General features: G+C 46.6%; 1 protein-coding gene across 8 annotated transcripts in view; it reads right to left on the minus strand.

Moving 5' to 3' along the window:
• Positions 1-2,496: 2,496 nt before the first annotated feature.
• The window catches only part of LOC135898177 (cholecystokinin receptor type A-like), a 201,905-nt gene continuing 191,553 nt past the window's right edge, over positions 2,497-12,848 (minus strand). For 6 of the 8 annotated variants that reach the window (XM_065426991.1, XM_065426990.1, XM_065426988.1 and 3 more), the window contains exons 6-8: positions 9,166-9,264; positions 4,206-4,403; positions 2,497-2,878 (exon numbers count right to left, since the gene is read on the minus strand). In XM_065426991.1, the coding sequence (XP_065283063.1) occupies positions 4,285-4,403; positions 9,166-9,264 (218 nt within the window). In that variant the 3' untranslated portion in view covers positions 2,497-2,878; positions 4,206-4,284. Of the gene's footprint in view, positions 2,879-4,205; positions 4,404-9,165; positions 9,265-12,848 lie in introns of those variants that run through there. The other 2 variants (XM_065426992.1, XM_065426989.1) reach the window with 2 other exon arrangements.

Here is a 12,848-nt window from a genome sequence, read left to right on the forward strand (position 1 = left end):
CTCCTCAGGCGCGGCGGTGTCGCCTTCAATACCACGTGACACCATGACGTCACGACAAAGGAGAAACGAGGCTCCAACTCGCGCCGTCGCTCGCGGCGTCGCCCCCCGCATCGGACGCGGTGAGCGTCGAGCAACGCAGCGTTCGGCGCGACAACGATTTATTCATGAAGTGCAACGCCGCAGACACCGACACCGACGACACCGGCTTTTCTGCGACACGAGCTCCTTAACGCTGTCGCGTTAAAATAAAGGCTAGTATGCTTCGCATCCTGGGCGTAACCTTAGCTAAGCCACAGCCATTTTTTCTATCCAAAGCTCCTGGCGCTGCCGGGAAGACCGGCGGACGCACCGGCGGGACGAGCGTTCGTCGAGGCGTGAGCATGCAGTGACCTAGGTTGCCTAAATTACGGTGGGCCGTCGGCAGGAGCAGCGACGCAGCGCTGCGATGACGTTTTAATCTCGACGACTGCTCCGACGGCTGGGCTCGGAGCACCTGAGAGTGCTGGAAGACGGAGGAGAGCAATCGAGAAGAACCAGCCGAACGCAGGGCGCGCACCCTCTTTCAACCAGCCAAAGACAGCGCTCCAGAGGGCTCAGAAACAACCAGTCGAAGACGGCATGAGTATACGCATCCTAACCGCATTGCAATCCCATTCCAACTGACTCGCAAAATAAATGCATCCACTTGCGATACACTGCAACCAACCAATTCCTGGAGCGTACAATTACGCAGTATACCAGAACCAACGAACTCCCGGCACGCGAGATCACGGGCTCCGGGAAAAACCATCTCGACTGGTGTAGGGAAGGTGATCACTTGTTCCCGCACTACTACTGGTTAGTACGATACTCGCGGACAACTTTCTGTGGCTACGAAGGGAAAGCTACGGGCGCGTGGCTGCTGTACGTGTGTTACGGTGCCAAGTAGTCCGGCAGCGTTGACAGTGCTTTTGGGAGCTCGGAACAGACGCTGAAACGAAGCAGCTTCCACGTGCAACGGTTTCGCGTATGTCCAGACAGGGAAGGGAAAAGCCGCAAAATAAGTAAACTTTCACACTCGGAGTTGTGTTCTGCTTTATTTAGCTGTTGCTAATAAGGTGTTTATGTTTTCTCTCATCCTGCATAAACCTACGTAGACTAAAACGCCGGACTCTTTTCAGAGGCGCTCTCAATTGTGCGCGCTTTGCCTCCGTAGTTCCCCTTCATAGCCACAGATAGTTGTCCGCGAGTGTAATTGCATTGGCCGCACACTTCCTCGCTTCCCGCTCTTCCACTGATGCGTGACCACCTCACATTTGCTCCTCAGCTCTGCCTTTTCTGACAATCCTCAGTGCCCTGCACGTCTTTTCGACTCTCCTGGGGAGACGGGAAGGTATTTCAAACACAGAAATTGGTGACATCCGGCTCAAGTCTGCGTGATCTTTTCGCATTGAAACGTGCAGCAGCCTCCGACTGCTTCACTCCTGCCGCATCCTGATGAGTCGGCCAGGATGCGCCGTCAATACGATGCTTTCGCAAGGGTCAACGGAACAACTCGGAACCGCTGTACACAACTATTGTGATGGCTAACGGTTGTCCCCATGGCACCCCTCCAGCCATTTCGACAACACTTCTTGAGGAGTTCCGGGAGCTCCTCTTACCCCATGGGATTGAACCACAACATGCCACTTTCCATACAGTTTCGGGTTCCAGCGAAAGGTCGGAAGCGGAAGTTTCAGCAAAGAAGAAAACGTAAGAAAGGCATGTGCAAACAAATAATACAAGAACAAATTCTTATAGGCAGAGGCCATGAAGCTGATTGCTCTTGTCCTCGAAGATAAAACTGTGTTATCCCTACATTTTTTTGTCTTCTCTCTCTACTTATCGTCCTTTCTTTCTTCTTTTGGCCATGGCTGCTGTTTCTATAGCATCAATATTAAGGTCACGAGCGCTGCAGAACCAACACTACGTCAGGAGTAGGCTTGAACAATACCGTGCAGCTGTCATCTTGAGAGCGCTGCCTACGCTTATTGAGCGTTTGTGACCATTTCAGCTGCTCGTTATATGTTGTCCTACTGTGAAACCATAAATCAATTCTAATTACAGCTATGTTTTGGTACATCACATGCACAAGAATTCTTGGTGAAAGCATCCAAATTAATACTAAGCTGGCGATTACACCATATCAGCCTGTTCGTCAAGACAAATTGAGAGAGAGAGAGAGAGACGGATTGGTAAAGGCAGGGAGGTTAACTGGAGAAGATTCTGGTTTGCTACCCTGCACTGGGGGAAGGGTAAGGGGAAATGAAGGACGGAAAGAACAGTGAAAAGAAAACAGACAAATTGACTTGTCTTCAGAGTCAGTTCGCTAAGGTACATAATATCGAATCAGAATCCACACATTAAGCCACAGAACTTGCATTCTTGGGCTTATAATCAGTATCTAAGTAAAACTAAACCGTTAGAGCGACTGCTCAAACATTGAACGAAAGAAACGTGAACAATTAACCCGTTGGGTAATGACTAATGAATAAAGGGTTTTATTTACACAGATGAGAGCCCATAGGGCGGGTGGGACGCACGAATACTTGATCCTTACACGCACAGGAGCAAGAGCCACCCGAATGGTTGCCGAATGGCTGGCATTCGGTTAGGCGACACGACACAGTTGTGACCATGGCACGTTCAGAACTGACCAGGAGAAAAGAGAAAGGCGCGCGCGCCATGTCCTTGCGAGCGTCGCCAATATCACACAATTACGGCCACGAGACAGAAGCCGGAGGAAAAGCGAGCACGGGTGCCGGGATGCCAGCGCAGTGTGTCCATCTCCGCACCACAGTCTTGCGCTCACGACACAGCTCATCTGTCACCGGAGGACTCTTCCGGTTGCGGCGAATGCCTGGTGACAAAAGAAACAGAAAAAAAAAACACAGAAGAAATGAGAATGAGTATCATCGAAAGGTAAAGGCCAATATGTGTGCTGCGAAGTACGCAAAATATCAAGGTAAGCGTTTCTTTCTATATGAAAATGTTTTTAAATACATGAACTTTTTCACGCGCACAAATGCGCCTATGAGAAAAGTTATTGGCGCTAAAAAGGAACAAAGTCAAATAATAAAAGGCACCATATGATAAAAGCAGAGTTGTTATTGCCAGAATCGAAACAATAAGATTACAAGAGATGGTTGATAAGCATCCTTAGTCCACTGGCCAAGTAGCACGTGCCATAGCTCAAGGAATGATAGTCTTGGATCTATTCTCACTGAGGAAATTAGGGTTGTTGTTTTGTGAACAGCTTGCAAGCGCAGGTCAAGTAGGCAATGTCATTACGTACAGTTGTCGTCGATATGAATAGAACAGCGAATTTCTTTAAACGATCGACCATAATTCATTATGCGTGGACTCAAATCTAGGAACTTTAAAATAACAAGACTATTTGGTAAAACTTCTAGTCTGATATATACATACATATATATATATATATATATATATATATATATATATATATATATATATATATATATATATATATATATATATATATATATATATATATATATATATGGTCAGGTTGTCCCACATAACTTGAACCATAGTTTCAGGAATGAAAGTTACTTGTGAAGTTAATCTGGTAACAAAACGTCGTTTCATGCACTGAAGCGTACAAGTAACCAGAACGCCAATGCATTTCAAGTGGATCCGCCTTTCGAAGACCACTGCTAGAATTTCTAAATCGCTATATGGGTCATAAGATAATTAGCTAGGAAGTTAATTAGTAAATTGTTGTTAATTAGTCGACTTCGCATTTCACTTATTTGTCCAAGTAGTGTCCGCCGCTTCGAGTAGATCGGCTCATAAACTAGAATTGAGCGATCTGCCACAGACAACCTTTAAAAAATTTTGAAAGTGTTCGCTGAAACACCCTGTATGTGTGCGTATATATATATTTATTGAATTAAGGAATTTCATGGTTAGTTACGACGGATGCGTTCATCCAAAGAGTCAAGAGAAGACATCACATTAGGGTAAGAACAGACAAAAACAACAAAAACAAAACCTACGTTGCTGGCATTTGCCACTATCCTGTTTTGCGAGGTTGCATACCACACATCCAGCCATCTAATTATGCTCTATGCCTTGCTTTCAACAGCACGTTTCTGGAATCAGCACGCTATTTGGCATGCTCGGCTGCTCACAATGCTAACGAAAACGCACGGGAGCATCACCTTGAAGCGCGGCCGTTGATGCGCCTGCCGTAGCGCAAGTTATTTCCGGGCGGAAGCGAGGCCGCCCGGCACGGGACACTCAGGACTCGGTGTCGCTGGCGTTCGCGACATCCAGGCGCCTGCCGCAGTACGTGGACATGTTGCAGGAAGAGGAGGACTCGCCGTCAGCGAGGGATGTCACCGGGCCCTTGCACACGGCTGGTGCACATGCAAGGAGAGACGTCATTGTCAATGAGAAGATCCAAGCCTGGCTGCCCCGGATAATGAGGCACAAAAAAATAAAAACAACATTGAGGAACGAACTGAAAAGGTTATCGCTGCTAAATACATTTCAACTATAGATCTCGGGCGGGGATACTGGCAAGTTCCCCTTTCAGAAAGTGCCAGCCGCTATGCCGCATTTATCTCACCTGTAGGCACGTTTCACCCTCTCGCTCTCAGCTTCGGGCTAAAGAACGCGCCGTTAGGTTCGCTAAGTTAATGCATATTGTCCTAAAGGACTTGCAGGAGTTCGCCTTGCCATATCTTGATGATGTAGCAATTTTTTCGGACAGCTGGGAACAGCGCGTATCGCACCTCAAGCAGGTGTCCTCACGGTTGAGGGAAGCAGGCTTAACGTTGAAGGCGCAAAAGTGTAGGTTTGGCTGTTCGCAGGTTACTTATCTGGGCCATGTTGTCGGCCAGGGCACGAGACGGCCGGCCGAGCTGAAAACAGCTACGATTGGAGAATTTTCTCAGCCACGCATGAAAACAGACATTCGTTCATTTTTGGGACTTGTGGGGTACTATCAACGGTACATTCCGAATTACTCGCAAATGGCAAGTCTTTTAACGGACGCCCTCCTAAAGGGAGCACCGAATAATGTGCTCTGGGATAAGGACAAAGAGAACGCTTTCCAAAATTTGAAAACATTATTGGTTTCTCATCCTGTGCTTCGCGCACCGGACTACGCAAAGGAATTCATAGTTCAGCGCGACGCAAGCGACAGAGGTATGGGCGTGGTAGTTAGTCAGGGTGGCGACGATAATGAGGAACATCCTACCTTCTATACCGGCCGTAAACTAACTCTAAGAGAGGAAGCCTACAGCGCTTCAGAGAAGGAACATGCTTGTTTAGTTTGGGCAGCCCAGAAGTTGTCGTGTTACTTGTACGGAGCGAGGTTCATCTTCGAGACCTACCACTGTCCTCTAACGTGGCTCAGTCAAATGTCACACAAAAATGGCCGCTTGCTCCGATGGATCCTCACTCTCCAAGAGTACAACTTCTCCGTTAGATATAAGAAGGGAAAGTTGCACGGCAATGCGAGTGGTTTGAGCCGGCTAATTTGAATTCTGCGTTTAAGGGTTCCGCATAAATTTTTGGATCGAGATTGGGCCACGTATGGGGAGTGGTTAACGCTTGCTTCACCTCCGCCATAGGTCGGCCCGGCATTGCGCTATCTTCGGGGTCGGCCCATGTATGGGGAGTGCTTAACGCCTTCTTCATCTCCGCCGCGGGTCGGCCCGACATTGCACTATCTTCGGGATCAGCCTACGTATGGGGAGAGCTTAACGGCTTCTTCACCTCCACCGCGGGTGGGCCGGTATTGCATCGTCTTCGGGATCGGCCCACGTGTGGGGAGTGCTTAACGCCTGCTTCACCTCCGCCGTAGGTCGGGCCGATATTGCACTATCTTCGGTATCGGCCCGCATATGGCGAGTGCTTAACGTCTGCTTTACCTCCACCGTGGTCCGGCCCAGCATTGAAGTATCTTCGGGATCCACCCAGGTATGGGGAGTACTTAATGCTTGTTTCACCTCCGCCGCGTGTCGGGCCGGTATTGCACTAACTTCGGGAGCGGCCCACGTATGGGTATTGCTTAACGGCTGCTTCACCTCCACCGCCGGTCGGCCCGGCATTGCACTATCTCGGGGATCGGGCCACGTATGGGGAGCTTTTTGCTTAAGATGCCAACAACGACACGAAAATTTCCTTGGGCAGTGGAGGTATACAGCTTCGCTGTAAAAAGGAGTTATTCACGGCATGCAATGCATTGCGTACGCGTGCGTGGTTCGGGATCAGCAAAGCGGTCGTGCGCGTTTCAGGGACGCCCAATGCAAATGATGAGATAGGCCACGGCGTTGGCAAAAGAGGCGCACTTCTCATCGCGGCCGCGAGAACCTAATGAGGTGCCGCTGGCCATGTGATCAGACTTCCAGAGTTTCGTTCGTCATTTCACGAACGCGGCGTACGCGTTTTAACCGCGGGACGTGACTGCTGTGTGTATTTACCATAACGAACATCGTTTCACTGGCAGTGTGAGCGTACTCGTCGAGCGTAGAGAACACAGGGAGCACAAATAACAGATGGAACGATGGTAACGCCTGCGTCGGAACTAAATAAGTATCCCATATGTAACTTCCATTTCTGAGAGTTATCGCTGCGTCACTGTGGAGGATGTTCATTATTAATGGACATGGGAGAGTTCGAGTGCTTTGTTGGCGCGTAGCAATACGCTCAAGAAAAGAAGAGAAAAAGATTCCGTCCCATCAGCGTAATGGGGTTGCCAACGTCCCCGTTGTTTATAAAGTGCGGGACTTGATGGTATAAATTGGCGCTGCTCAAGTTAAACATGCCAATACGCTGGCGCATAAGCGAGGTACACATTCAGTGTCATTGTGTCACCATCAAGTCATGCCATAACAACTAGCGCCTGTCGAAACACTTCTAAAGAGTGCAGGTATACTCTACAGTAGCAGTATAAAGAAAAGGTAGACGACTCCAACTTTTCGGCATGCGCAAGTATTTGCTAGAGGCGCGTGAACATTTATGAGTTTCAGTATGAATAAAAAGTGTCTTTTGTTCTATTCCGATCAATCCAATATTGTCATATTCGTAATATTCGAAAATATGCTTCCGATTGTACGGACGACAGATATAAGGGTATCTTAAAAACGCATCTAAAATGTTTGCAAGGGCCCTTAGTCTACGTCAATTATTACATCCAACTCCACCGAAAATAATTAATCATTCCTGAAAGCCTGCTCCAAACGAGTCATTGTTGCGACGTGATTGCACGTTTCTAAATTCGTGTCTGAATCAGTACCATTATCCTTTCCTGCTTGATATCTTGGTGTGGTCTATTAAAATAATTTTTTATATTTTATTTTATTTAGAAAGACCTCACAGGCCTACGAAGAGGCATAGCGTGAGGGGGGCATATGGTACAGTTTATCACAATATACAATCGGCAGAAAGATATTGTTGCATAAAGGGATTCAAACATTGGCACAAGACGACGAAATTGACACCATATTTAGAAAGCTTGTTTTAAGCATACTGTCCCGTATAGGCCATCACTGTGGTAATATTCTCAATGCCAGGGTGTTTGCGCAACCTGAGGCCGACACTATAAACGGTTCGTAAAGGTTCCTTTGAAGTGGGTATCAGGTGACGATCAGGTGACGAACAAGCCCGTGCCCTAGCACGTGTTCACATAACACGGAGGAGGCATGTGGAGTGTCTGGACGCGAAGTATCACCGTCGGACATTCTTCACTCAGCTGAAAGGACCCGAGAACAACACAACACTATTACGAAACAAATCCCCAAGCTGTAGGAGATGCAGCACTAACACTTTAGGCGCAGATACATCCACGAACCAACGATGATATCCAACACTACGCCGAGAACAGACAGTTCATTGCTGCGTGTCTGTACGTATGCAGGAAATACCCCAGCCCAATGCATACTTACTGCGAATGAGCAGGTATACTCTCACCTCCACACATTCTAAATTGTTCAAACATCACACACCCCCTGCCCCAACACAGCTGGGAGAGGGAGACTGCTTTACCGCAAGAGCTATATACGGAAGTCACTGTGGCCTCCACAAAGGACGTTATCGGTTGCGGTCAATTGGACTCGGAAGAACGGAGAGGGACCCAGCTCGTCTCTGACACCGTCATGAGGCCGATCGCCATCGTGAGTGGCTGGTGGCCGAACGCCGGCCAATGTGGAAACGCTGTTACACAGGAGAGTTTTCGTGAATACGTTTTCTTATCCATCAATCAGTCATTCAAGTGTCGACATCCCCAGCTTCAATACTACGCGGAAGGTTAAGAATATGAAGTTGCTTCAAGGTGAGCATGCAGAGTGAGTAGATAGAAAATAATTTTGCTAATTGCGCGCAAAGGGACAGAAGAGGGTGTTATGCAAAGAGTATACGCTGGGTAACAAATGACAAGTGCTTATTTTTTTTTAAGAGGGTGAAGACATTGAATTTACCGCTGCTGATCAACTTCCGCCCGACTTAACACGGTGGTGACGACTGAGGACACACTCATTTGTTCTGTAGCAGTTCCTTTCCAACATTTTTGTGTTTCTTTCTTGCGAGCAATATAAATACTGCTAGCACCATTCCACAGAATTCGTTCGCAAGCTACTTTTGTAAACTTGTGGCGCTTCTAGAATTCACTCGCAAGTGAAGCTTTCGAAGACGCCAGTTCGCAGCATTTACAGCCGACTACAATATGCATGGCTTCAACGGCTAGTAAGCGTTAAGTTGAACTCTGCAGGGGAACAGCGCGAAAAGACGAAGAACAAGAAAGGGAACATACACCAGCGCTGCTGTGTGTTTCCCTGTTTTTCCTTCGTCTTATCGCGCTGTTCCCCTGTGGAATATGTACCGACGAGCCCAAGCTGCCACGGTGTTGTGTTAAGTTTAAACTGCACTGAAAACTTCTCGTACACAAAAGAAAAAAAAAAAGAACTTGAACAACCTCTTTCTGTTCATCTCTGTGTTCTTTTTTGTTCATACAGAATTTAACAGTAGCGCTCCGCCAATTTTTGCAACTTCTTCGTCGAGGAGTTCGAGGTAACAGCATTGAGGGTTAATATTTAACTACAATTTACTTTGTATTAAAAAGTGGTTAGTTCGATGTTGATAGCACCATGGTTTCTTAAGCGCATTTCTTTTTACCGTGATTTTGGTCAGCGGCTTCATTGAAATCGTTGGTTGCTCTCTCTTCCTTGAGACTGGACAGCCGGCTTGTGAACGTGCTTCGTAAAGATCCTTTGCCTATGGACGTGTAAAAAAAAAAAAAGAAAAGAAAAGGAAGTATTTTGATTTCCCCGAATGCAGATAATAAAATATAAAAATATAAGCTGCCAGAATAGGGGTCAAAGCAAAATCACTGAGCGCACCGCCACGCTTGTTCTGTTCCCCCGTTGTGGGCCTAATGACAAGGCGTGGGGAGGCACAGTTGGAAGGCTTTCCTTGGTCTTCAGTTATGGCCGTCATCCCAATGGTGTCTCTAAATACGTTAGCGGTCTTGAAAGTGGCAGCAGCTTGTCGCAAATACATGAACATATAAAATGTACTGCCACAAATAGAGCTAGAAAATAAAAATTAGCAATATATCCTTTGACAGGTCGCTGAGCTGGTTCATTTCTTCAGGGAAGTTCTCTTCAAATAATCAGTCACTAAGTCACTCAGTTACACTTGTGATATATTGATTCATATGCATTCTCTGATCTGTACGCACTGTGAATTAAGCCAATTTAAGCAACGGACACCACGCGTTGAATATACGACATTGAACATTTCGACTTAATCCCTTTTTTAACATTTCTGTGAAGTCCCCCACAGCTCAAGAACCTCCAACGCGCATCGTTGTGGTTGGAATATTTGGACTAATGTCTGAATCACAGTTCTAAGCCTCTGTATAATAAATCATTTACAGCATTTTGTAGCCGATGATGAACAGACCGTGCATCATTTTACTTAATAACATTATCAAACTACGGTTTCACAGTGAATTGTCCTAAGAGCACATCTGTCCGTCGTCTGTCATTTGCTTTAAAAACAAAGAAAGAATCAAACAAAACAAACATACAAACAACGAATAAACCAAACAAAACAATTGAACAAACAAAGAAAACGAACAAGTAGATAGTGAAAATCTTTTCACAGAGATATGGACTCTTGAGAAGTGCGCAGTACCAACGTAAGGTTTAGTAGTTGATGTCCAGAAGTGAAATAGATGTTTGTATGAACAAAGTAGAATTTCTACACTGGGTTACAACAGCGATGCAAGTGCGCCATTTTTTGCGATTCTCTCGTTTGTTGCGTCATAGCAGCAGCAGTAGTTGGGTTAGTGCATCTTTAGTGGCAGTGGTTAATGCGATAAAGAGGCAAGAAGCATGATGAAAGTGCGCTAGATGGACGCTAAGGTGTCTTGGGTAGTGGAGTGACAGCAGTGGCCGCAGTTTAACGACACTAGTGCGACGTCTTGTGAAATAGAGAACGATAAAATGTGGCTCTCGCTTAAATTTGCTCTTGGTGCCCGTGGCCGCTTCTCCAGCGAATACTGCAATTGGATATATGGCGGCCGTTATTACAGCCGCGCCAGACGTTTCACTTTTCGTAAATTTGCGTCGCCTGTCGTCGGCACTCTTCTGCTCGAAATTTATGCCCCAGCTTCTCCGGTGTGGTCCCAGCAAATTGAAATCAGTTTCATGCGCTAGTGTTCAAAATGCCGCTCTTCGTTGTTTAATTTCGACAGCTCATTTACGCAGCATATCACTGCAGTTATATTCTTGCTTAAACCACTCGACTTTTTTAATATTACTGCATTTATTCTGCTTCACGTGTTTGTACCATCGTGGGAATCAAAATTTTGGAATCCGCATTCTTCGACTCCCTTGCGTGGACGTCATCTAATATGAATGCGGGTAATTTGGCTAGTGCATCGTTGCTGGCACTTTTCCGCTAAACTTTGTGAAAGGCAGCTACACCGCGATACGAACCCGACGTGCGTGGTGCATGTCTGTTATGCTTTTCACGTTAGGGCGTATAGTGTTTTTTGTGTTTTATAGTATTCCCGTTGAGAGTTGTTTCGCTCGCCCTAAACGGCTTCGTAGCCAGTTTATTGCCACAGTCTTCGAGTTGTCTTTCATCGATTTTCTGGTGCCACCTCACTTTTTGATGTTACTCACTTGATGAGGCCCTGCATGGCCAATCACACCGCTTCAACTGCTTTATAGTGTCTCTTGCCTTCTTGTTTTTCAACCAGTGCGACAGAAAAAAAAAAATTAAATTTTTGTTTCGATGGCGAAAGCTCGCACCTTGAGAAAAAGAAAGGAAAGAAAACGCAGAGCAACAGAAATCAATTTAGTAAAAAGACATGACTGCATCCGCTTGCGCGAGCCTGAAATGCGTGCACAAATGGTAAGAACGTGACTTCGAACGTGACTTGGTACGTCAGTGCCGGGCTTTTCAACTTATACGAACAAAATTACATATCAGCGTTCCCATAACTGTAATGGCGCGTACCAAGATTTTCCTTACTATCCATCGCGTTCTCTTCGCAAATTGGATGCGCGTCTCGTGGCTACCGGCAACAATTTTCGATGACGCCCCCCCCCCCCCCCCTCACACCCAACAAATGATTAAGATTCCAAGAAAGAACGTTCGGTTAATGTTTCCTTCTGTATTGTCGCACGGGCACGGTATTGAACTGCCACTCGCGAGTGGCATGCCAAATCAATTGCGGAAGTCATGCAGATTTGCAACACTGGTAATGAAAAGATAATAAAAGAGGAGCTGCACTTGTCCGAAAGGTTATTGACAATATACGGCAAGCGAGTAGACCTGGGAAATACCAAAGAGTGTCAATACTGCCTTTCCCGTTCAGATGCATCGATACAATAATTATTGCGCTCTAGCAACCACACAAGATATTGATATCTGCACCTTTGCCATGGAAGAGTACTTCTCGTCTTGCCTCTTCTCTGCATGTGATGTGAGTTATTTACTTTATTCACAGCGCGTATCCGGCAGGACATCTGCAATATATAGGCATTCTACCGATTAGGAGTTATCATCGAAAACAACGGCGAGAGAAAAGGCGCGCGAGAAGGCATGGAACGAGATATAGGTCAAAGGGTGAGCAGGTGAATGGCGCAGGAGAGTGGGCGGAAGTAAGCAATTACATCAGTGCCACTTGACGCCGCTCCCATGGTCGGAAAGGAGGAGGCGTGCTTATCCGGGTACGTCATGGCGGCGTAGCTTTAAGCCGGGCGCGCTCCGATTGCACCATCATCTTCGCTCGTCGAGGCTTCAGCAAGCCGCGGCGCGGATTTCGCCATTCTGCGCGGTCGGTAGGTCGCAACGGTCATATTGTCGAATGCATCAGCCTCTCGTCTCGCTATAAGGCGCCCATGAGTAATTAGGTGGTCATCTCTAATGAGAGAGCAGTCGACGCTGCGGCGGATAGAGGGCGCCGCCAGTGCGAAGCAGTTTTTTTTTTTCGTTTTCTATCCCTGTCTTTTGCTCGCGCTGTTGGTTTGTTATAGCGCGAAAACGCCAGGCTGCTACGTAATGCCTGAGCTTCTTGTTCGGCACAGCTTCGAAGTTTCATATATAACCCTAAAACAAGCAAAACAAGAAGCTATCCTTGTCTAAGCTTTAACCATAGACCGTGCTGTTGAAGTTTGGTTATGGTGCCGGTATTCCTGTCAAAAGAAGAGAAATGAAAGAAAAGGGAATGATACTAAGGACTTTAAAAAAATGTTCCTAAAAGTTCCTAAGAAAAAGGCTGAGTATACTAAAGACGTGTGCCAGACAGGAGTCCATATATCGTGTCCGCGATTTCTCACTGT

Source organism: Dermacentor albipictus, chromosome 3 (genome assembly GCF_038994185.2).
Source record: "Dermacentor albipictus isolate Rhodes 1998 colony chromosome 3, USDA_Dalb.pri_finalv2, whole genome shotgun sequence".
In the NCBI taxonomy this organism is placed as follows: Eukaryota; Metazoa; Arthropoda; class Arachnida; order Ixodida; family Ixodidae; genus Dermacentor; species Dermacentor albipictus.